Source organism: Bos taurus, chromosome 2 (genome assembly GCF_002263795.3).
Source record: "Bos taurus isolate L1 Dominette 01449 registration number 42190680 breed Hereford chromosome 2, ARS-UCD2.0, whole genome shotgun sequence".
Taxonomy (NCBI): Eukaryota; Metazoa; Chordata; class Mammalia; order Artiodactyla; family Bovidae; genus Bos; species Bos taurus.
Window position 1 is genome coordinate 10547639 of NC_037329.1, and position 26878 is coordinate 10574516.

The 26878-nt window shown below is 36.7% G+C and overlaps 1 protein-coding gene across 1 annotated transcript in view; it reads right to left on the reverse strand.

Moving 5' to 3' along the window:
* Window positions 1-15238: 15238 nt before the first annotated feature.
* Window positions 15239-26878, reverse strand: part of FSIP2 (fibrous sheath interacting protein 2) — a 142481-nt gene continuing 130841 nt past the window's right edge. The window contains exons 21-23 of the mRNA XM_059877827.1: window positions 23390-23433; window positions 18549-18618; window positions 15239-15444 (exon numbers count right to left, since the gene is read on the reverse strand). Coding sequence (XP_059733810.1) covers window positions 15305-15444; window positions 18549-18618; window positions 23390-23433 — 254 coding nt within the window. The 3' untranslated portion in view covers window positions 15239-15304. The remainder of the gene's footprint in view (window positions 15445-18548; window positions 18619-23389; window positions 23434-26878) is intronic.

Consider the following 26878-nt stretch of genomic DNA (forward strand, 5'->3'; position numbering starts at 1 on the left):
ATTCCTTGTACACTATATTGAGGAAGAGGCTGCAGACTGTTTATTTCTGTATTCCCCAATGTGAGCAATGCTTAAGACATAGTAGAAGCTTAGTAAATATTTGATGTTCTCCCTCTTCACAATGTATATCTAAAATCCTGTGTGCAATTTAATTTGGATTTTAAGATCATAGGCATAGCACTTGCAGTTTGCACATATTGAGGTGAAAAGTCATACCCACCTATTATCTCTCTTACCTCAGATCTTTCTGGGTATGAGTGGCAGTGTTCTCTAAGGAAGCCACTCTGCCCACTAGGAGCAATTTGTGACCAACATCTTTACATGTTTATTGGGGTAAAAAGAGTTAGTTAACTCTTAAAAGAACCAAATTTAACTGACACTAGTACTTCCTAAGTATATTATTATTATTTTTTTATCTCTAGAACTCTTAGCATGTCTCTAAATTGAACATTTTATGTCACATGAAAGTATTATAAGATTTTCCGGCCATAGATCCTCATGTGTTTTAGTTGTTCAGTCATGTTTGACTCTTTGCAACTTTGGACTGTAGCCCACCAGGCTCCTCTATCCATGGAATTCTCCAGGCAAGAATAATGGAGTGGGTTGCCATTCCCTTCTTCAGGGGATCTTCCTGACCCAGAGATCAAACTTGGATCTCCTGCATTGCAAATAGATTCTTTATCTTCTGAGCCACTGTCCCACAACTATCACCGATTGCCTTTGAAAAAATTGTATAACCATTAACTCTGCTTTTGGTTGAAAGTAAACTAGGTGCCTTTCAATATGATTTCCTGGATTGTTTTAATTCTCTGGAGAAAAAATTAGGAATGAGAAGTTGGTTGGCAATGTATGTTCATTATTTCATTTGGCCACTCTTAAATTTACTTTGTGTCAGACTGTTCTAAGTACTTTGTTGCTGTTCTTTAGTTATTAAGTCATGTCCGATTTTTTTTGTGACCCCATGGACTGGAGCTCACCAGGCTCCTCTGTCCATGGGATTTCCCAGGCAAGAAAAATGGAGTGTGCTTCCATTTCTTTCTCCAGGGGACCTTCCTGACCCAGGGATTGAACTCATGGTGCCCTGCATTAGCAGGCAGGTTCTTTACCACTGAGTCACCTAGGAAGCCCTCTTAAGTGCTTTACACACTGCAAATCATTTACATCATAACTCTTCCATTTACATCCTATCACCTCTCTGCTACAACTTTCTTGGATTTAAGTCCATGAGAATTTTTGAAATAAGATTTTTCTTAGAAATTCCAAAGGTAGTGATTTTATTCTATCAAAATAAAGACTTGTATATGTACTATCATAAAATAATCTTCAGAAAAGTATTTTCAACTTTTGAAAGCTTAAACAGTATTAAATTAAATGACATTCTTCTAAGTGCTTGTATCAGAAATATTTGAGAACACAAGTTTTCTTTGTGATATTGAAAAATTTACAATTTAGTGTTATTTTTAAAACATATTTGTGATAACATGATTAATTTGGTACATAGCTATATGTTTACCAGTTTTTCTTTTCTTTTTTTTGCCAATAATGGCTCTGTCATAAAAGTGATAACAAATTATTAAGTTTGGGAAGATTAATAGTTTTGGTCTCTAATTTAATTTTTAACTGGTAATTACTTTGGATATCAGTTGTCTAAATTCACCAATTAAAAGACAGATTATCCTGTGGGTTAAAAAAAAAAAAAGACTCAAATATAAGTTGTCTACAAGAAACTGCATGATTTTGAAGACATATATAAAGGTTAATAGGTGGAGAAAAATATAACACGCTAATACAAATCAAAGGAAAACAGGAGTAGATATCTTAATCTTAGTAAGGACTTCAAAGGAAGGAAGTCTATCAGAGATAAAGAGTATTACATAATAATAAAAGGATCAATTATTCAACAAGTATAACAGTGGTTAGCATGTATGCACCTAATAACAGAATGACAAACTACATGAGGCAAAAACTAATAAAGTTGCAAGGAGAAACAGATAAATCAATTATTATAACTGGAAACTTCAACATCCCCATATTATAAATGGGCAGATTTAGCAGTCAAGAAATCAATAAGGACAATCAACTGAATATAATTGACACCTTGTGTGTGTGTGTGTATACATATATATATATGCACAAATATATTCTATATATAAACATATATATAGTTGAGGCATTTGTCTACTCAGTCCGACACTTAGGCCCTCTCATGGTCCTTTATATTTGCCTGCTTTACTTCCAGAGTAGAGTTTCCTGATTTTTTTGCACATTTCCTAACTTAAATGAACAAAATTTTGCATTTTAGTTAATATATTGTAGCAAGTATGAATTCTGCTTTATTTTTACATTTTTTGTAACTTTGCTGGATTCAACTGCCACATCTATCATTTCAAAGAATATGTCTTCCTTTCTGGAAACCAAGTTTCTGGTTATGGTCATCAGCCATGCTCTGTGAAAACTGTCCTTCCTGATCAAGATGGGAAGAGAGAAGCAATGGAGCAATTCCACATGGGCAAAACAGATTCTGTTCTTACCTGAAATTCTGGAAGGTTGTTATGAATAATCCCATTCCAATTTTTTGTTTGCCACTGGTCTATTTTCAGATTCCTTATATGGTTTGTTTTGAAAATGTTGTCTAATTTTATACTTGTTTTTGAGGAGGATGATTCATTAAATTACTGAGCCATAGCCCAAAGACTCAGACATGACTTTTGCACATTTACTCAGATAATACTTTGGTAGAGAAAAAGTTTCTTCTTCTTTGTCTAAGTGTTCTAATATTTCTTCCTTTGGTTTTTCATGGGATCTCACACTGCTAATGAAAAAGTAAACTTCTTAATGGACAACATCCTAGGTTATTTTTATTTAAATGAATTCTTCTGGTTACCTATCCAGTAGATTTAAGCAATGTATCAGAGGACAATTGGAGAAGTAAATGGCAACCACTCCAGTATTCATGCCCGGGATAGCCCATGGACAGAGCAGCCTGGTGGGCTACAGTCTATGGGGTTGCAAAGAGTCAAATACGACTTAGCAACTAAACCACCATCAGCATTAGAAGACAAATAGTCTTTTGAGGTTAACTGCTTCACTTGGGTGGAGAAGGAAATGGCAACCCACTCCAGTACTCTTGCCTGGAAATTGCCATGGACGGAGGAGCCTGGTAGGCTGCAGTCCATGGGGTCGCTGGGAGTCGGACCCGACTGAGTGACTTCACTTTCACTTTTCACTTTCGTGCATTGGAGAAGGAAATGGCAACCCACTCCAGTATTCTTGCCTGGAGAATCCCAGGGACGGGGGAGCCTGGTGGGCTGCCCTCTGTGGGGTCGCACAGAGTCGGACACAACTGAAGTGACTTAGTAGTAGCATTAGCTTCAGTTGAGTAAACATTGTCAGTGGGTTTCCTCTGTGATGATTGCTCTTAGATTGGTCTGGACCTTAGAGTGTTGTGGTGGTTCTGGTAACTTTTAGTTGTTTCAGGCCCCCTAATCCACCAACGAAATTCCTCACCCCAAATTTCATTTTTGGTCACAAAGCTTAAACTGCTTGGCAATTATAATAACATTTAAATATTTATATGTGTGTGGGTGTACTTGAATGGGTGCATGTTTATAAAAAATTCATAGCATTGCTAATTTATTTGATATATTTAAGAAGTTTGGTGACAAGTTTTCTAATCATTATGCTTTTATTCACACTTTGAAATACTTGAGTGTTTGATTTTTTTAATTTAAAAGTCTGATATATCAATTTAAAAGAGTTTTGTAGGTGACAGGAAGACTTTGTTGTTTATATTGAGATTTAGAGGTTTTGAATGCTTGAGAAAAATAGACTGATATTTGCATGTAGCTTGAAATAACTCACAGAATTTACATAATGAAATTTGTGAACCATGGTAAATATTTAAGGTTATTCTCCACCCTCAAAGTGATAAACTAATTGAGTATTATTTGAACAAACAATGTAAGTAAAAGTGAGTACCTTTAATTTTAACACAGATTTCTATATTTACAAGTGATTATTGTGACAGATTGTAAGTTGTGTTACAAGTTGAAGGAGACTTAGATTTATAAATTGAATAATTGAACACTAAAAATAAAAATGCAAGCTATTAATCAGTGAACTTTTGAGCCTATGGTACAGACACTGTACTATTGTTAACTCATGCCTGTGTTCTGATTAAATAACACATTCCAAAGATCCGATCCATTGTATCACTGCACAACAAACATGGTCTCAAGAAAAAGAAAGAGAAATCAGGGAAACAGGAATAGAAACTCAGATGGAAAAGGGGGATCTAAGAACTGACCCTGATGGTTAGGGAATGGAGGAATGCTCAAGAAGTCAACAAAGATTGAGGGTTGATCACCATTTTCCTCAAAGTTTTATCAAGGGTCTCATCTTGCCATGTGCTTAACTTATATCTGAGATTCATAGTTTTTAGTTGCTTTAATTAAATATAACCAGCAAATGAAATTAGATCCTCTTGGATATGTGAGGGTGAACTCATAATTTTGTGTTAGTTCAGTAGTCGGTCTCCTTTGTTATGTAGGAAAAAAGGAAGTCTAGTATTAAAGTAGAATTTGATATAAATTAAGGAAAAAACCCACAAAATTTCCTTGGAAATGATATAAGCCAGCAATCTGACCATGCTATATTGGGAAATTACACATTGTATTTAGTAATGATATCTGGATAAAACTATTGACCTGGTAAGCTCCTTATTGCAACTGATGCATAAAATTAGCAGCACGAGTTGCTTCAGTCGTGTCTGACTCTTTGCGATCCTATGGATTGTAGCCTGCCAGGCTCCCGTGTCCATGGGGTTCTCCAGGCAAGAATACTGGAGTGGGTTGCTATTCCCTTCTCCAGGGGATCTTCCTGACCCAGGGGGATCGAACCCATGTCTCTTTAGGTTCCTGCATTGGCAAGTGGGTTCTTTACCACTAGCGCCACCTAGGAATCCAGGACAAGGTAAAAGAGGAAAGAAGTCAGTTTTATTATGAGGATGTGAAAATATATGAGAAAAGTTTATATAATGCAAGTACAATAAGAAAAAATGAGGGGAAACCTAGTATTTGAAGTCTTATTAATATTGTTTGAATAACAGTACTACTGTGAACTAGTTTAAAGACTAGTAGAGATAAATTTTCTATTATTCTGTTTACTTGCCCTTTTGCATCCCCATGGGAAATAGATGGGGAAACAGTGGAAACAGTGGCTGACTTTATTTTTCTGGGCTCCAAAATCACTACAGATGGTGACTGCAGCCATGAAATTAAAAGATGCTTACTCCTTGGAAGGAAAGTTATGACCAACCTAGATAGCATATTCAAAAGCAGAGACATTACTTTGCCAACAAAGGTTCATCTAGTCAAGGCTATGGTTTTTCCTGTGGTCATGTATGGATGTGAGAGTTGGACTGTGAAGAAGGCTGAGTGCCGAAGAATTGATGCTTTTGAACTGTGGTGCTGGAGAAGACTCTTGAGAGTCCCTTGGACTGCAAGGAGATCCAACCAGTCCATTCTGAAGGAGATCAGCCCTGGGATTTCTTTGGAAGGAATGATGCTAAAGCTGAAACTCCAGTACTTTGGCCACCTCATGTGAAGAGTTGACTCATTGGAAAAGACTCTGATGCTGGGAGGGATTGGGGGCAAGAGGAGAAGGGGACGACAGAGGATGAGATGGCTAGATGGCATCACTAACTCGATGGACGTGAGTCTCAGTGAACTCCGGGAGTTGGTGATGGACAGGGAGGCCGGCGTGCTGTGATTCATGGAGTCGCAAAGAGTCGGACACGACTGAGCGACTGATCTGATCTGAGTGTCATGATAAAGAGTATCCATAATAAAGAACTGCATAAACTGTAAAAGATTGCATTTCTTCTGAATTGTCAATGAGGATTACAATTTCAGCCTGTCGATTTTACTCTATTTACATTCCCAGAGTTTAAGAGGGTAACAGAAGGACTGTATCTCACTGCCCTCTCATTTCTTCTCATTATTGCTTTTTTTTTTTCACTTACCTTTAAAAACATTACATCCACTGTGTAGGTTTATCTAATGAGGTCTTTCTGCTTTCTGCATTAGATGTGCCTAGTAAGTAACACTTCTCACTTATTGATGCTTTTCTCAGTTGAGTTATTCTATGACCAGTTTCAGTTCGATATCACATCTTCAGTTGAGGCTTTTAAATTTCTCTTGTGATAGAACATAGAATATTTGACATTTAATACATATTTGAAGTGTAAAATTCAACAGCATGACATTCACAGTGTTAAGGAATCATCACTGCTATTTCCAAAAATGTCTCAGTAGTCCAAGTAGAAACTTCCACAATTAAGCAGTAATTGTAAGCAGCGATCCCCATTCCTATCTCCAACCCCTGTTCCTGGTAATGTTTAATCTACCTTTTGTCTCTATGCATTTGCCAATTGTATACAATATGTAATTTAAGTAGAATATCCAGTCCTGAGTCTGGATTATTTCACTTATTTAGAATAACATTCTAGAGGTTCGTTTCTGTTGCCATATGTATCAGGGCTTCATTCTTCGATGGCTAAATAATATTCCACTATATGTATATATTACATTTTTGGGGTACATTCATCTGTTGATAAATAGGTGAGTTGTTTCCACATTTGGCAAATAGTACTGCAATGAGTGTTATTGTATATGTGTTTGAGTTCCCATTTTCAGTCCTTTTTGGCACATATATAGGAGTGGAATTGCCGAGTCACATGGTAATTCTAGGTTTAACTTTTTGAGAAACCACCATTACCACAGCAGCTGCAATTCCCAACAACAATTTATGAGTATTCTGTTTTCTCTATGTCCTGGCCCACTCAACATTTTTTTTCCTTTAAAAAATAAAAAAGTCATCTTAATATGAATGAAATAGTAAATGAGTGTTGTTTTGATTTCAGTTTCCTAATAGTTAATGGAATTGCATGTCTACCAAATCTTATGGCCATTTTTATATCTTATGTGGAGAAATGTCTATTCAACACCCATATTTTAATTGTTTTTGAGTTGCATGAGTTCTTTGTATATTCTAGACATTACACCTTTATCAGATACTTGATTTGAAAATATTTTCATCCATTCTACAGGCTGTCTCTTCACTTTCATGATAATATTCTTTGCAGATAAGCTTTTAATTTTTGAGTCTAGATTTGTTGCTCATGGTTTTGGTGTCATATTCAGTAATCCATTGCCAAAAATATAGGATCATGAACATATTTTCCATTTATTTAGTCCTTTTAAAATTTCTTTATGAAAAAAAATAAAATTTCTTTCTGAAACATTATAAACGTTTTATTATAAGTCTTACACCTCCTTTCTTGATTGATTCTTGATATTGTGGGAACTGCTCTTAATTTTGAGGGGGGTATTTATTTCACGTATATAGAAATACAAAGGACTTTTTAAAATTTATCTTCTATCCTATAATCTTGCTGAATTCACTTTTTAGTTCCAGTAGCCTTCTTGTGGATCTTCTTTGGGGATCTCTATTCATATCTGCAAGCAGAGATAGTTTTACTCTTTTCTCTCTCACTTGGATGCTTTTTATAATTTATTGCCTAATTGCTTTGGTAAAAAAGTCCTACTATGATGTTGAATAGTAGTGAATGAAACAGGGCAATAAAAACCTCCCAACAGAGAAATACCCAGGACTAGATGACTTCCCTAGTGAATTATACTGAGCACTTAAATGGGAATTAACACCAGTATTTCTTAAACTTTTCCAAAAATCAAGAGGAGGAAGGAACATTTCCTAATCTATACTATGAGGCCAGAATTACCCTGACACAAAGCCATATAAGGACATCACAAGAAAATAATTAAATACCAATATTTTTTATGAGTGAAAGTGAAGTCCCTTAGTCGTGTCCGACTCTTTGTGACCCCATGGACAGAGGAGCCTGCACCAGGCTCCTCTGTCCATGGGATTTCCTAGGAAAGAGTACTGAAGTGGGTTGCCATTGCCTTCTCCAGGGAATCTTCCCAACCCAGGGACTGAACCCAGGTCTCCTGCATTGTAGACAGACGCTTTACCGTCTGAGCCACCAGGAAAGTCCTTATGAACATAAATGCAAAAATTTTCAACAAAATACTAGCACACTGATTTAATTTAAAAGGATTAGAGAATGCAAACAAGGTTCAACATGGAAAAACTAATCAATGTGATACACTGTGTTATTGTTTGAATTGTGCTTCCTCCAAATTCATATTGATTTTCTAACCTCTCTACCAAATAAAGTCACCTTTTTTTTTTTGAAAATAGGATCATTGGAATAGAATTTTGTGTTCAGATGAAATTGTACTGGAGAATGGTGGGACCTTACTTCAATATGATGAGTGTTATTGTAAGAGGAATACCATATAAAAATCCAGGCATACACAAGGAAAATCCATCGTGAAGATTGGAGTTAAACTGCCCAAAGCCAAAGAACTACCAGAAGCTAGAAGACAGGCTTAGAAAATATCTTTTTCTAGTTCGTTCAGAGGGAGCATCGTCCTGCAAAACACTCTGATCTCAGAATTCAAGCTTCTAGAACTGTGTGGCATTTCTGTTGTTTAAGACATTCAGTTTGTGCTACAGTGCCCAAGTAACTAATCGGAGAAGGCAATGGCACCCCACTCCAGTACTCTTGCCTGGAAAATCCCATGGATGGAGGAGCCTGGTGGGCTGCAGTCCATGGGGTCGCTAAGAGTCGGACACGGCTGAGCGACTTCACTTTCACTTTTCACTTTCATGCATTGGAGAAGGAAATGGCAACCCACTCCAGTGTTCTTGCCTGGAGAATCCCAGGACGGGGGAGCCTGGTGGGCTGCCGTCTATGGGGTCACACAGAGTCGGACACAACTGAAGCGACTTAGCAGCAGCAGCAGCAGCAAGCAACTAGTTGGGACTATATTAATAGATTGAAGAGGAAAAACCACATTAACGTTCCTACTGACAGAGAAAAAAGGCATTTGACAATAATTACCACTATTTTATGATTAAAAAAAAAGTTCAGAAAAATAATAGAAGAGAACTTCCTCAACATGATAAAGGGGATTTATTAAAAACCCACAGATAATAACATTATACTCAATGGTGAGTTTCCTATTTTCAGTCAACCTAGCTAAAAGTTTATAAATTTTCATTTTAAAAAACACAAACTTATCATTTCATAGGTTTTATTGTTTCTCTGGTGCATATTTTACTTTTCTTCATTCTAATCTATATTACTTCATTGTGTCTGCTAGCTTTGGGTTTATTTAGCTTCTTTTTCTAGTTTTTCAAGGTGTAAAATTAAGCTTATTGACTTGATCGTTCTTTTTTAATGTAGATATTTACAGCTATAAATTTTCTTCTGAGCACTGCCTTTGCTACATCCCATAAGTTTTGCTGTGTTGCATCATTATTTTTTATTTACTTATAAGTATATTCAAATCTCAGATTTCTTCTTTGACCCATTGGTTAAGAGTATGATGTTTAATTTCCACATTTTTATGAATTTTCCAATTTTTCTTAGTGATATCTATCATTACTCCAGTGTTGTCAGAAAAGATACTTTGAGTTAGTCTTTTAGAATTTATTGAAATTTGTTTTGTGGCCTAAAATATGAATTATTCCAAAGAATATTGTGTGCACTTGTGTGTACTTTCTAGGTGTAGTGCTCTATTTCTGTTCAGTTCAGTTCAGTTCAGTCGCTCAGTCGTATCCGACTCTTTGTGACCCCATGAATCATAGCACACCAGGCCTCCCTGTCCATCACCGACTCCCGGAGTTCACTCAGACTCATGTCCATCGAGTCAGTGATGCCATCCAGCCATCTCATCCTCTGTCATCCCCTTCTCCTCCTGCCCCCAATCCCTGGCAGCATCAGAGTCTTTTCCAATGAGTCAACTCTTCACATGAGGTGGCCAAAGTACTGGAGTTTCAGCTTCAGCATCATTCCTTCCAAAGAAATCCCAGGGCTGATCTCCTTCAGAATGGACTGGGAAGTTTAATCAATTTGTAGTTTTGTTTTAGTCTTTTACTTATTGATATTCTGTATACAAGTTCTATTCATTAAGTACGTGGTGAATTGCAACAATTCTTGCCTCTTTGAACTCTGTCAATATTTGCTTTACATATTTTGGGGCTCTGTTTTGTGCAGATATGTTTACAATTGTTTTATTAATAGACCCTTTTATCAATATATAATGTCATTTTTTGTCTGTAACACTGACCTAAAATCCATTTTGTCTGATACTAATATAGCCACCTGACCTGTTTTTGGTTACTACTGGCATGGAGTATCCTTTTCCATCCTTTAAATCTATTTGTTTCTTTGGATCTAAAACAGTCTCCTGAGGCAATATGCTTTTATTTTTTTCCTACTACAAGACTGTGCCTTTTGATTAGAGAATTTAATCCATTTACATTCAAAGTAATTACAGAGAGGGATTTTTCCATTTAATTATTTGTTTTTGGTATGCTTTACAGCTTTTTTGTTCCTTCATTTGCTTCATCACTGCCTTCCTTTGTGTATTGTTACTTTTTTGTCATGATTCATTTGATTATCTTATTATTTTTTTATTGTGTATATATATTTTTTAGATGTTTTATTTGTGGATACTGTGGAGAGAATGCATTTACAAGTTTATACCATATAATTTGAACTGGTATCAATATAACCTTCAGTTCAGTTTAGTCACTCAGTCGTGTCTGACTCTTTGTGAACTCACGAACTGCAACATACCAGGCCTCCCTGTCCATCACTGACTCCCGGAGTCCACCCAAACCCATGTCCATCGAGTCAGTGATGCCATCCAACCATTTCGTCCTCTGTCGTTCCCTTCTCCTCCTGCCCTCAATCTTTCCCAGCATCAGGGTCTTTTCAAATGAGTCAGCTCTTCACATCAGGTGGCCAAAGTATTGGAGTTTCAGCTTCAGCATCAGTCCTTTCGATGAACACCCAGGACTGGTCTCCTTTAGGATGGACTGTTTGGATCTCCTTGGAGTCCAAGGGACTCTCAAGAGTCTTCTTCAACACCACAGTTCAAAAGCATCAGTTCTTCAGCACTCAGCTTTCTTCACAGTCCAACTCTCACATCCATACATGAGCACTGGAAAAACCATAGCCTTGACTAGATGGACCTTTGTTGACAAAGTGATGTCTTTGGGTATATACCTAGAAGGGGAATTAATAGAATATGTGGCAGTTTTATGTTTCACTTCTTCAGGAACTGTCAACCTTTTCCATGGTGGCTGCTGGAGTCCCTTTTATACTTTTTACTTCTTTATTGATATCCTCATTCAGTTCATGCATTGTTTTCCTGATTTCCTTCAGTCTTTGTCCAGGTTTTCCTTTGGCTTTTTGAGCATATTTAGTATAATTGTTCTATGATCTTTATATATTACTCCAAAGTTTGGGCTTCCTGAGGGAGGGTTTCTTAATATTTGTTTTGTTCTCCTAGGGGATATGTTTCCCTATTTCTTTGTATTTTGTTCTTCTAGGGGATATGTTTCCCTATTTCTTTGCATTCCTTGTGGGATTTTGGGGGGTTGATTTTGTTGTTGAAAACCGGACATTTGTGATTCATAATGTGGTAACCTTGGAAATCAAGTCTCCATCTTTTCCATGTTTTTTTATTATTTGTTTGTTTGTTTTTGATTGTTGAAGGCTATAGCAGCCCATTTGTTTAGTGAATTTCTTAAACTATAGTTTCAAAGGATGTATTTCTTGTCTTCTGTGATCACTGAAGTCTGTTCCTTGTGTTAAGCTAGAGTTTTAACAGAGGTTCCCTGAACACCAGAAGCTCAAAAGCACACATCCTAGTCTTTGCAGGATCTATGAGGGAAACTACTTTAAATACCTAGCTAGGCTTAGCTAGCCTAATGATTGGCTTGAAGTGAAAGCTTAAGGTGTTTCATATCTTTTCTGAGCATGAGTTTTGCTGTGGGCATACGCATGGCTTTCTGTATTCCTCTCAAAGATGCTTCTGAATGTCTTAATTTCTTAATGAAACGACATTAACTTTTGTTCCTCAGATTTTGATATCTGTTTTATGTTTCCATCATATTTTACCCCCTAAGCATCTGTGAGTTGTTAGCTTGGCTTGCAGGTTTTTTTTGAGTGATGTCTATTGCTTTTCTGCTCTGAGTTCCCAGTTAGGTTGAACTGGGAACAAGTGCTTTGCCACTATTTCATGCAGCTCCCAGATAGTTTGTGACAGACAAACAACAATATTCCAACCAAGTCTGCTCTGCTCCTTCCAGAAGCAGGGTCCAAGGACTTACACACAAGGAATACAAGTTTCTTTCTTTTAGGAATGCCACTGTACTGGCGAGAGAATGAGCAAGGACAAGTAAAAACATCATACATTTTTGCTACCATTTTCCAGTTACCTTTTTCTTGATTCAGTGTTTGATTAGTTACTGTAAACATTTAACTGTTTCACAAAGTTCTGAAAAGTTGGGTTTGACAGTTTTTGCTTGTCAGTTGTTTCTGAAGGGGGATGGGAACTTGGAGCTGCAATCTAGACTGATGAGAGGTTTTCACAAATGTGACTACCAAGTGTTCTGAAAATATGTCTGGATCCGTTTTGACTAGCTGTTTCTAAGGTAAGAACAAATTTTTACCGAAAATTCAACTTCAAATTAAATCTTGATGTAACTTTCTTTTTCTAATTCAAAGTAGCTTGAAGCAGAATGTACATGAGCCTTTTCAGAACTGTATTCAAAAATAAAATTACCAAAAAAAGATGAATATTTGAACCTTATGTATTCATTTTTTGTAATATATTTTGAAACTTCCTTAGTAAAATTTCATTGCTTGTTTGGCCACACTGCGTGACTTGTGCGATTTTAGTTCCCTGACCAGGGACTGAACCCAGACCACAGCCATGAAAGTACCAAGTGCTAACCACTGGACTGCCAGGGAACTCCCACAATTCATTGTTTTTAGAACTATTTTTAATATTTTTAATATCAAAGTATCTTTGATTAGCATTAGTATCTTTAATATCAAACTCAGTTAATTTATTAACTGGGTCCCAAACTTTCATAGTACATGAGTCAGGACACTACCACCATGGGGTCTACCTGGCCTACCGTCTCGTTCTGTGAAATCTGTGAGCTAAGGATGGTTTTATAATCTGTTTAATCACTGAAAAAATAAAAGATGTTTTGTGATGTAAAGATTTTAAACTTCAAATTTTACTTTTCATAAACTGAATTTCCAGCCATATTCACTTGTTCATACATTAACTATGGTTGCTTCTGTGCTAGAAAGCCATAATGCAATAGTTCTGACAGAGACCATTATACCCTCCAAAAGTATGATGTTCACTATCTAGCCCTTTATGGAAAAGATTTGCCAACCTCTGTATTAGTACAGCAGAAATGGAATAAAAAACCTGAGAAATTATTCCCATGCTTTATGGATTTAAAAAAATATTTTTCAGTATCAAAAGTTCATTACTTATAGAAATTTAAGGCTACTACAGATTTTATCAGGTAATATGCATTTCTTTCATCTCAGTCTTTGATACTTTTAGTATCTTTTATAATACTATCTAAACAGCTACAAAGTTTATTCAACACATGACATGTTATAGAAACTTTTCTGGATTAAGGTTTTTCCTAGAACTTAAATTTATGAATAATTTAAATCACTTTTTCCATAATTTTGACAGCTTCAAGAATTCTGAACTTTATGCTTCTTTTTCTACCTCAGTTGGAGAAAACTGGAAATTTCTTTCATCATTAAAAACCTATCAGAGAGTACATTACTCTTACATGTTAAATCTTTAATTAGAGAAGTATGTAAATCAGAGTACCTTAGAATCAGATTTGCTAAAGGTTTGCTTATTTCCTCATCAACTTTTGAAAACATGAATGAGGAGCTTTGATTAAAAATAATTTATGGTAAAACTTTTTTATGTTAAAAGACAACCTGAAAGCATGGAATTTCTAAAGCTGGGGACAACCGGTGGTTTGGTTGGATATTTATGCACACTGGTAGAATTAGTTCTCCTGAAAATAGTTTTGATCTGGACTGCCAATCATTTCTTATCAACTATCATTTTTTAAAAGATCTACATCTATAGTGTACATGATTTTTTATGACCTTTTAGATCAAATAATTTATAAGAAATTATTATAAATAGAGTAAATTACTAATTGAGTATCTTCATCATCACTGGAATATAAAAATTCTTTATAATTACATTTTTTCTTCTGGAACTATCTGTCATAACCTCACTGACTAAATTTATTAAAGGAAATCCAATAGTGTAAAACAAAATTTTCTCAGATGTTTCTGCTTTAATGCTGGCTACTGTCAAGAATATTATATAGAGAAAAGAGAAGCTATCACATTCTCTGAAAATGTATGAGTCGGCACTGGGATAGATAATGGTGATGACTGACATTCTTTACTGTTTGGTCCACCTTTTGGATCTTTTCAAAAGACTTTTAAAACCCAGGAGCAAATATTCTGAATAAATTTGGATCCATATCACAAAGTAGCAAGTTAACTGATATTAAAAAAATTCCTTTATCACTGTACTAATGATCCATCTTGTTAAGTTTTCCTCAGTACTTTTTATGTTTTTACAAATAGAATCTTGAGATCTATGCTCATATAAGGTGTCTATATAAAGAATTTAATAACTTTACTGACCAACAATTTGTTTATTGATGGTATTTTATCCAAAAAGGTACCTTGTCTGAAAAGGGTTTTTAAGGAGAGGGGTTATCTTATGTATATATAATATTTTTTCCACAGTGATTCTTCTTGATAGTTATTCTTCTTGATAGTTCTTATCAATAGTTACATATTTCTATTTGGCAGGTGTTTTATAAACTGATGAAATTTTACCTGTAGTTGGTTAGAGATACTTCTTATTTGAACATACAAATACATCTTTTCTAGTGAACCAATCAGTTTCGTATCTGTGTCAGAGAATTCAGATTGAGTTTTATCTCAGCTTGCTGACTATTTTGGTGAACATACCCTCTGGAAATTTAATAGGAAAAAATTCAAGTTCATTTTCTGCTGGGTAATGAGGGCTGACTGATTTACTTGATATACTTTTTGTCTCTTTATCTTCATGGCATGTATGTAATACCAGAACTCAGCATCTCCTTATACCAAAATTCTAATCAGAAGCATTGTCAAAATTTTGTTACTCAGGTCTCTATTTTTCTTGCTCTTAATTTTTTGCTCAGAGTTATAGGAATCATCTTATTGGACACTATGTTAATGTTTTAAAAAACATTTTATTTTATAAGGGAAGTAAGCATAGTAGTATCAGGTATAAAAACTTCAATGCTCATTCTGGTGAGGTGGTGAGGAAGATTTGGAAATATTGGTGTTAATATTTCGAGAAAACACCTTTGACAGAGCTGAAGATACCTTTGCCAGCATTTTAGATCCTTGTTTGGGAACATCAGACCTGGAAGTTTCTGTGGACAAAGCAAAGCAGTATAGATATTTATTAGACATTCTAGTTGAGACAGTAATACCATAGGATTAATGATTTAGAATTCAGAAATTGACATTTATAAAATAAATTATGGGATTTAAAAAATATTCACAAAGATTCTGTTGATTTGATCCTTCTAACACCCCTGTGAAGGAAACAGAATGATATCCTCATTTTTGGATATGAATCTTGATGAAGTCAGAAACCCTGCCTAAGGTCACATTAGTAGAAAGTCATCTCACTTCCATAGGGTCCAGCTTTCTGCCTTTCATGGCATCATTATACCTGCTCTACTCTGATACTTCTCTAATCAGGTGTTTAAAGAATACCTTTCTTTTTCTAGCAGAAGAACCTCCGAAAAGGTAATGAGTTAAACTCACATAGACAGTACTGATAACTTTCAACTCAACACAGCGAGACTATTTCAGAGTGCTCAGTTGAAAACAGAAGTGCATTAAAACTGCTATTATTTCTCATGACTTCGGGTAAATTTTTAGTTGACTGACTTCATGTGATTTCTTTTGTCGTGTGAAAGGAGACTGTATGGATAATAAAAGTTTCCATTTGGAATTATTGTTCTGTATCACATGGGATTTGGAGAAGGAAATGGCAACCCACTCCAGTACTCTTGCCTGGAAAATCCCATGGACGGAGGAGCCTGGTGGGCTGCAGTCCATGGGGTTGCTAAGAGTCGGACACGACTGAGCAACTTCACTTTCACTTATCACTTCTTCAGGGCGTGGACTCTTAGAGAATATCATATTAAAATTTAACAAAATGAGTATTTTACATGTAAAGACAGAGGTGAATATTTATGTACTTTTATGAAAACTTATGATAGGATGTGACAGGACATGAAAGCACACATGATAGTAAAAGCCCATCTTTTCTTATTTCCATTTCACGCCAGAATTCATGACTATACCTCTTATAGTTACTACATTTGTTTTTTCTAGCAAGGTGATCTTCTATGGTTAAGCAAAAATGTTGTTTAGTCACTAAGTCACGTCTGACTCTTCTGTGATCCCATGGACTGTAACCTGCCAGGCTCATCTGTCCATGGGATTCTCCAGACAAGAATACTGGAATGGATTGGCATTTCCCTCTCCAGGGTATCTTTCTGGCTCAGGGATCGAACCCAGGTCTCCTGTGTCTCCTGCACTGGCAGACAGGTTCTTTACATCTGACCCACCTGGGAAGCCCCTGAAAAGCTAACACAGCTAACAGCAAATTTAAAGCTGTCAGATGTGAAAAGTGAAAGTGTTAGTTGCTCAGCTGTGTCCAGCTCTTTGTGATCCATGGACTGTAGCCTGGTAGGCTCCTCTATTCATGTAATTCTCCAGGCAAAAATACTGGAGTGGGTTGCCATTCCCTTCTCCAGGGGCTCTTCCTGACCCAGGGTTCAAACCTGGGTCTCCTGCATTTCAGGCAGATTCTTTATCATCTGAATCATCAGGGAAGTCCAAGAAAGCCAACACAATAAAGAATAAAAAAAAAAACTATGTTTAGGTTTTTAGTGCATGCCCCGTTTGTCAGTCATGTCCGGCTCTTTACAACCCTATGGACTATGGCCCACCAGGCTCTTCTGTCTGTGGGATTTTTTGTTCAGGCAAGAATAGTGGAGTGTGTTACCATTTCCTTCTCCAGTGGATCTTACCAACCCAGGGATTGAATCTGTCTCCTGAGTCTCCTGTATTGGCAGGCAGCTTCTTTACCACTGAGCCACCTGGGAAGCCTCTGTTTAGATTTTTCCTGTGCTATTGTTTTTTAAATTATCTAAAACTTAAAAAGGAAAAAGCTAAAATCTGTAGCAAAAAGACAGAAGTATGGATGAAAGAGAAAAATGTACATTCTGAAAAGGAAAGATAAAAATTTTTCTAACATGACTGAGGCATTATGACAAGGCTTCTGAAATTCTCATTGGAGAGGTAAGGGTTAATGTTCTGAAAACTTGGTGGTCTTGTTAAAAATGCAGATTTCTGGGCATCATTACTCCAAGATACTAACTTAGCCAGGCTATAGAGGGTCTGGGAATCTTCAGAGTCAAAAAGGTATTCTGGGTGGTTCCAGTGTTGTAAAGCAGTTTCTAGAAACACACCAAAGACTGCCCAAATCCATATTCACTATTAGAAGACTGGGGGGTGGCTGGTGTACTAGGTTAATAGCATCATTCCCAGAGTGAACAGTGAACTCTTGTGTTTATCAATTAATAGTTCTTTTCACAACAAAACTATAAGGTATCTTTGGTCATTACCCACTAAGGACCTAGTTCTGGGATGCAATGGCAACTATATGGATCCACAGTGTAGAGGGAAGAAAGAATGTAAGATAAAAGAAAGAAGATATGTTTTTGAACCCTAAAAGCTCTCCATTTGTTGGCTGTATAACCTCTGATAGTTATTTACCTCCATTTCTCATTTGTAAATTAGGGTTCTAAGACTTGCAGAGGGAATACTATATGGTGTAGGAGATATAAACAAGTTTTATTTCATTCATCAGGTGTTTTGAAATTACGTCATAAAATCTGAAAGTCAGGATTTTTCACACAAAACTGTCTCTACTTTCTTCTGAAAAATGCTAAGACCTGAATTAGAAGGCCTGGCAACAAGCCAGCATGCCAATGACTGGACATGAGTAACAGCTCCTTTCTTCAGATGGGGCATGCCATGGACCCCTGCTCAAATACTGCTCTTGTTTGTCACCTACTTAGCTCCTGTGATCATTTGAGTATGTCAGCTATGGTCATGCTGAATGAGCTCAGGCTTTGAAGTCTGGCAGATCTGTATTTGAACCCCAGCGCTGTAGCTTACTAGCTTGGGGTGGCCTTGAATAAGTTATTCTCACTTTTTCTTTAGTAAAATGAAGATAGCTGATACCTAATCAATGTTAGTTCCATTACCTATTACCTCTTTGGTTTAAGAATTGCATAGTAAACTGCAAGTGGAAATAATATCTTAATATTTATATATAATATTTGTATTTTAATATATAGCAATCTCATATTGATAACGTGCATCAAAACTGCAAAGGAGAAGTAATGTACTCATTCTAGAAGTAATGTTAAAAGCATAACATATTTTATACCTGAAATGACTTCTTTTGAGGGATTCATACTGTGAAGAATATTCTTGTTTCCTTCAAAAATGGTGATAAACTGCAAGACAAAGCAAAGTACTGATTCAACCTTTTGTTAGATACTACATACTAGAGATACCTAGAAATCCTCAAGAGATGTAGCATAATCATTATAGCATTTTATATGACTTCTATGTTCTGCAGTAACAATTATTATCTGAGACTCATACATTTTGCCAATTATATGGCTAGGATTGACCCTTATCATAGATATGAACCAAGCTTGACTACCAAATAATTGAAGGCTCAGGTATAATAACAGACAAAAAAAAAATGTCAGCTGTGTCTCTCCCTCCTCCTCTTTGGGATAAACTGCAATGAGTAGTAAGTTATAGATTATTTTCTGATAATAAAGATAAGAGAAGGAAATAGATGTTTACTACATAACTCTTCCTTTTATGGAAATCTTAGCTGTTTCCAAAGAGAAGTCAAGTGGCTGTGTGGATCTAGAGCAGGGAACATGGCTCAGATACTAGCTTTATTCCATAGGACTTTATCATGTCTTTGAATGCAAAAGAAGCAATTTCCCCAGAAAGGCATGAAATAGCCTGGGACAGGTAGCAAGATTTCACTGTACCTATTCTAGAATGCTAGTAATTTAAAAAGGAAATAAGTCAATGAAGTAAGGCTAAATATATGCACCACAAAATGCCGTGTGTATAGATTATGAAAAGACCACCAGATATTAATGAGTTCTACCACAGTTCCTCCAAGAGGATTTGAGGCAGAGTTTGAGATATTTTGAACAAGATACTTGAAGAATGAAATGGAGCAGAGACTGTGTAAAGAACATATTCTCAGCATTGGCTGCACAGTAGAATTATCTATGAAATCTTTTTTTTTTTTTTTTTTAAATATGAATCCCTGGGCCCATAACACCATGGAATTGAAGTCCCTGAAGGTGGGGAAGATATTGATACTAAAGAAAAACACATGACTCTATTGTGTGAGAATCAGAGTTGATAATACCTATTCTATAAGAAGGAAGCTGATGGTGCCATGTGTCTCAGATGAATAAATATACTTAAGTTCTGCTAAGAACTTCCAGCATTACATGAGATTCAAGAATATTTGCTGCTACTTCATGGAACATTGTTAAAATAACCTTATTAATAAAAATTTATAGGTTCTTTTTAAAAAAAATTCTTGTAGTTGTTTTACAATGTTGTGTTAGATTTTGCTATGTAGCTAAGAGAATCAGCTGTGCCTGGATCCCCTCTTCTTTGGACTTTTCCCCATTTAGGTCACCAGAGAACACTGAGTTCCCTGTGCTATACAGCAGGTGCTCATTAGTTATCTGTTTTGTACATGGCAGTGTATGTACGGCAGTCCAAATCTCCCAACTCATCTCAACCCTCACTTCCCCACCACCCTTGGTAACCATAAATCTGTTCTCTACATCTGTGTCTCTATTTCTGCTCTGCAGATAAGTTCATCTGTACCATTCTTCTAGATTCCACATGTAAGTGACATTATACAATATTTGTTTTTCTCTCAGATTTACTTCACTCTGTATGACAATCTCTAGGTCTATCCATGTCTCTACAAATGACCCAGTTCCATTCCTTTAGATGGCTGAGTAATATTTCATTGTATGTATGTTCTACATTGTCTTCGTCCATCTCTCTGGGACATTTAGGTTAATTCCATGTCACATCTATTTTAAACAGTGCTGCAAGGAACATTGGGATGCATGTGTCTTCTGATCATGGCCATTCTGACTGGTGTGAGGTGATATCTCATGGATTTGATTTGCATTTCTCTAATAATTAGTGATGTTGAGCATCTTTTCATGTGTTTGTTGGCCATCTGTATGTCTTCTTTGGAGAAATGTCTATTTATGTCTTCTGTCAATTTTTTGGTTGCATTATTTCTTTGATATTGAGCTTCATGAACTGTTTGTATATTTAGGAGGTTAATCCTTTGTCAATTGCTTTGCAAATATTTTCTTTCATTCTGAGGGTTGTTTTTTGTCTTACTTATGGTTTCCTTTGCTGTGCAAAAGCTTTTAAATTTAGTTAGGTTCTATTTGATCTTTTTGACTAACCTCCTAGAATAAAGAAAATGAAAACAAAAATAAACCAATGAAGCCTGATTAAATTTAATATCACTTAAAATTTTTATTTGAAAATTTAAAAATATTGCCTGTGTTGGAGTTGGCATCTTTTTCCTTTGCCTTAAAGTTATAGACACTGTCTTAGTTCTTTGTATGTTGAGTAATATTGTATTGTATCCTGACCTTTTTGAACAATTTATATGATTCTAAGAACTGTTAAAATCCTCTGTAGAGGGTTGATTTGTTTTTAAAGTAGCTAATTAACCCTTTAAAGTTCAGAACACACATCCTACCCCGCCTTCTGTGACAGTGGTTCCAATGTAAATTTAGTTTTCAGAGTCTTGGCAGTATTTTTTAGTGTGTATCTCTATTAAGACTGTAGTTCAGTTTCTATAACCTTTTGTCTATAGAACATCAAGTCAGTTCCTTGCATGCACATCTCAGGAGACACTTTATAAAAACAGATTTGGAGGGGTTCCTTTTTCATGTCCCTCTTCTCTTTGATTTCAGTGTCTCTGATTCTCAACAGTCCCCTATTCTGATTCTATGTTTAGAATGCTATGGCTCTAGCCTTCCTGGGTGCCGTCTCACACATCCCATGACGGTATTGATGTCCAGGGTAAAGTAACAAAAGAAGGCAGAGAAAAACGTGGCAGGTTTCCCCCTAGTGTTCTTCATGTTGCTGCTGCTGGAGACTAATTCCTCTGGTCAGAGAGAAGGATTTTCTCTCAGTCTTAAGTGCCTCACAGCTTCGTTGCCACTGTTGTACAGGTTCATGGCTAAATCTTGCCTTGAGAGAGGGCAGAAGAGGGGAAATGGTGGTGAAAAGTGAGCCTCCCTACTTTCCATTTCATAGGTACTCCTTCCTAATTGTCGTAAGATAGCCATGGTTTCTCTTGGAGCTTTCTTATTTTATCCATTCCCTCTATGTAATTACAGGATTTTAACTGCCCTGGGTCTATGCTAGGAGATGTGAGAGGAAAAAACCCACGAAACTCATAAGGGTTTTGGAGTTCTGATTTCCTGCCCCAAGCTACTCAATCAGTTGCTTTTCATGGCCCTTGGTAGTTGTCTAGAGAGTTTAATCAGTGAGAGGCACAACTGGAATGTGCTTTACTTTACCTTTCTCAGAACTGGGCTGAATAAAAACTGTAAGCACAATTTTACCATGGAAAAACAGTTAAGTGAAGAAAAAGGACAGGAGCCAAAAGTGTGCAGATTAGCCAGCAGTTCAGATTGGCACAAGGAATAGCCTGTTAATCAGGTCCTTAGACTAAAGATTGTCTCCATTTTAGTGACATTTGATATTACTTGGAAAACATGGCCTAAGTGAAGCCTGAGGTTGTCAAACAGATATTTTAGTTTAAAAATGAAGATTAGGTTGAGTGAGGAACTAACCCAACATCTTTAGAGATGTGGTAAAAGTTATCTTAAGTATGAGTTGTAAGATTTGACTCTGAAAATTACTCTGGTAATAAGAAGTGACTGGATAATCAATGGATTGGGTGTCATGGAGTTAGGGAGATTTGCTTAAAAAGAGGATTAAATTGAGCCAAGAAACAACCACAACATAAGAGGATTTGTAGCTTGGGGACTCATTGAAAACTTTCTAAAGAGGATTAGGAAGGAGGACACTTTCTGAGTTTACAGTGGAGCCTAGCTGGCTGAGTCTTTCGGAAAATTGTCTTCAGGCAGTCAGTCCTTAGGAATGCAGATAAATAAATGGAATCAGCATTTATTTCTTAAAACCTGCTCTCTTCCATTTTTGAAGCTTCTGTTTCTTCTCTCCCTCCACCAAATCCCTCACTTGGGTCTACTTGCCTTCAGTTCAGTTCAGTCGCTCAGTCGTGTCCGACTCTTTGCAACCCCATGAATCGCAGCACACCAGGCCTCCTTGTCCATCACCAACTCCCGGAGTTCACTGAGACTCACGTCCATCGAGTCAGTGATGCCATCCAGCCATCTCATCCTCTGTCATCCCTTTCTCCTCCTGCCCCCAATCCTTCCCAGAATCAGAGTCTTTTCCAATGAGTCAGCTCTTTGCATGAGGTGGCCAAAGTACTGGAGTTTCAGCTTTAGCATCGTTCCTTCCAAAGAAATCCCAGGGCTGATCTCCTTCAGAATGGACTGGCTGGATCTCCTTGTAGTCCAAGGGACTCTCAAGAGTCTTCTCCAATACCACAGTTCAAAAGCATCAGTTCTTCGGCACTCAGCCTTCTTCACAGTCCAACTCTCACATACATACATGACTACTGGAAAAACCATAGCCTTAACTAGACGGACCTTTGTTGGCAAAGTAATGTCTCTGCTTTTGAATATGCTATCTAGGTTGGTCACAACTTTCCTTCCAAGGAGTAAGCGTCTTTTAATTTCATGGCTGCAGTCACCATCTGCACTGAAGGGCCAAATGACCCATTCCTTCTCAGATTTCCTCTAGTGACTGCAGTAACAGAGTTAAGGAATGGAATTGTTTTCAGGTGCTAAGGAGGAATAGTGGCTTATCCTGTGCACTTAAGCAAGGAATGATAGCTTAACCCTAAGGTAAGAATTGACAGATTTCTTGGGTACCATGGACAAGTCTTAGCCTGGAGGAGAGATTTGAGCATGAAGAAATTGCAAATAGGGGAATACTTCCTGATGCCCCTCAAACAGCACCATATGGTTATTGATTAAAACAGAATATACTCAAATGGCCTCATATATTCTAATTATAAGGTATAGAAAAAATACTTACCTTAACACTGTTTGAATTTTCTGGCTTTTGTTCCTGAGAACTTGCTGTGGAGAAGAAGAAAAAAACAGGAAAAAAATAGTATTCTTTCTGAGGCACAAATAACATTGACACAAACCTGATCTTATTGTTTTTCACCGAAAAGTCATAGAATTAGGTTAATAGAAGCACTTGTTTCAGTGCACAGACAATGTGAATAAAACTGAAATAGGTGAGATCCCCAGATGTATGTGGCATATTTTAGCCCTTCTTTTAGGAATTATGAAAGATGAAGTGTGATGTCATAGGAAAGACAGGTTCTATAACTTAATAACTATAAATCTAAGAATGACCACTCAATCCCTATGTGCCTCTTTATTATTTATTTTACATGTAAAATAAGAAATTACCCTATATGTGATTCCTAAGGGCCTTTCCAGCTTTAGCACTCTTTGATTCTACATAGCTAATTAAAAGCAGACAATTGGAACAAAGAGCTAGTCTTATGAAATATTCTGAGTGAGAATCAGGAGAATTTTGAGACAATACCAAGAGGAAACCTGGTGGAGTTGCTGCACAACTAAAAGTTGCCTAAATTTCAGGGGAAGTCGACACCAGTAAAAAAAATCAACCCAAGGAGGTAGAAATGATACTAGGAAATACGTTTCACAAAGACCCATCACTAAGAAGGCAGTTCACCTGCTGGGGCATCAGAAAACCTGAGTTTAAGTCTTAGCTTTACTACTTAGAGCTGTGAGGATATTGTTGAATTTAATCTGACTTCTCTCCCAGTTTCCTCCCCTTTGTAGACTGTGAATGAGACTATTTTCCTGTCTCTGTCTGAAGAAGACTTAATGGGATATCTCATGTATAAAAAACTATGCATTTTATAGACATGTACTCATCAAGAGTCAATACATGTTTGTTAGGATCAATTTAGGTTCTGGAAAAACAAAACAGTAGCAAGACCTCAGTTAACTCAAGAGAAGAGCTAATTATCTGACTTACCTGACAAGGTTGGCAAAATTTCATTGTTGGTTAATAATATTACTAAAGTCCCTAACTCTATACTGCACATAATTGAACTTACATTTAAATGACTGAGGACATTTGGATTTACTACCATGGCTGTCATTCCAAACACAGGTTTTTATGTTTCTAGGTTAGGTGACTATCAACTTTCCAGGATGTACTAGAATTTGTTTTGATGAAAAGTCACAGAAAAATTCCTGCTAGTTTAGGATCCTAGGATATTCAGATACAAGTTATTTGAGATTTTCTTCTATATTCTATATAAAACTATAAACTAAAATTAGGAATATTTTATAGTGTATATAAAACTATAAACTAAAACGTTCAACCTTAATCTTGTCATTCAACTCAAGATTTAAATATCCTACGGCTTATGTGACATCTCAACTTAAATATCTAATATCTTAACATATTCAAAACAGAATTCTTGTGCTCTCTCTTTAGTTATTCCCATAGTCTCCCTTATTTACTGCTTCCACCTATTATAAGCTTGTTTTAGACCCTTTGGGATATAGATTTGATCTTCATTGAGCTTATATTCTAGAAGGAGATAGTGAAAAAAAAATATGAAGTCTGTCATACAGTAATAAGAGCTAGGGAGAAAAAAAAGCAAAGAAGCGGAATATGCACTGCCATCTTGACAATGAATCAAATCCCTTATGATTATACAGTGGAAGTGAGAAATAGATTTAAAGGACTAGATCTGATAGATAGAGTTCCTGATGAACTATGGACGGAGGTTCGTGACATTGTACAGGAGACAGGGATCAAGACCATTCCCATAGAAAAGAAATGCAAAAAAGCAAAAAGGCTGTCTGCAGAGGCCTTACAAATAGCTGTGAAAAGAAGAGAAGCAAAAAACAAAGGAGAAAAGGAAAGATATAAGCATCTGAATGCAGAGTTCCAAAGAATAGCAAGAAGAGATAAGAAAGCCTTCCTCCGTGATCAATGCAAAGAAATAGAGGAAAACAACAGAATGGGAAAGACTAGAGATCTCTTCAAGAAAATTAGAGATACCAAAGGAACATTTCATGCAAACATGGTCTCAATAAAGGACAGAAATGGTATGGACCTAACAGAAGCAGAAGATATTAAGAAGAGGTGGTAAGAATACACAGAAGAACTGTACAAAAAAAATCTTCACGACCAAGATAATCACGATGGTATGATGACTGACCTAGAGCCAGACATCCTGGAATGTGAAGTCAAGTGGGCCTTAGAAAGCATCACTATGAACAAAGCTAGTGGAGGTGATGAGTTCCATTTGAGCGATTTCAAATCCTGAAAAATGATGCTGTGAAAGTGCTGCACTCAATATGCCAGCAAATTTGGACAACTCAGCAGTGGCCACAGGACTGGAAAATTTCAGTTTTCATTCCAATCCCAAAGAAAGGCAATGCCAAAGAATGCAGAAACTACAACACAATTGCACTCATGTCACATGCTAGTAAAGTAATGCTCAAAATTCTCCAAGCCATGTTTCAGCAATACATGAACTGTGAACTTCCAGATGTTCAAGCTAGTTTTAGAAAAGGCAGAGTAACCAGAGATCAAATTGCCAACATCTGCTGGATCATCCAAAAAGCAAGAGAGTTCCAGAAAAACATCTATTTCTGCTTTATTGACTATGTCAAAGCCTGTGACTGTGTGGATCACAATAAACTGCGGAAAAGTCTTCAAGAGATGGGAATACCAGACCACCTGACCTGCCTCTTGAGAAACCTATATGCAGTTCAGGAGGCAACAGTTAGAACTGGACATGGAACAACAGACTGGTTTCAAATAGGAAAAGGAGTACATCAAGGCTGTATACTGTCACCCTGCTTATTTGACTTATATGCAGAGTACATCATGAGAAATGCTGGGCTGGAAGAAGCACAAGCTGGAATCAAGATTGCCGGGAGAAATCTCAATAACCTCAGATATGCAGATGACACCAGCCTTATGGCAGAAAGTGAAGAGGAACTAAAAAGCCTCTTGATGAAAGTGAAAGTGGAGAGTGAAAAAGTTGGTTTAAAGCTCAACATTTAGAAAACGAAGATCATGGCATCTGGTCCCATCACGTCATGGGAAATAGATGGGGAAACCATATCAAACTTTATTTTCTTGGGCTCCAAAATCACTGCAGATGGTGATTGCAGCCATGAAATTAAAAGACACTTACTCCTTGGAAGGAAAGTTATGACCAACCTAGACAGCATATTGAAAAGTAGAGACATTACTTTGCCAACAAAGCTCCATCTAGTCAAGGGTATGGTTTTTCCAGTGGTCATGTATGGATGTGAGAGTTGGACTGCGAAGAAAGCTGAGTGCCGAAGAATTGATGGTTTTGAACTGTGGTATTGAAGAAGACTCTTGAGAGTCCCTTGGACTGCAAGGAGATCCAACCAGTCCATTCTGAAAGAGATCAGCCCTGGGTGTTCTTTGGAAGGAATGATGCTAAAGCTGAAACTCCAATACTCTGGCCACCTGATGCAAAGA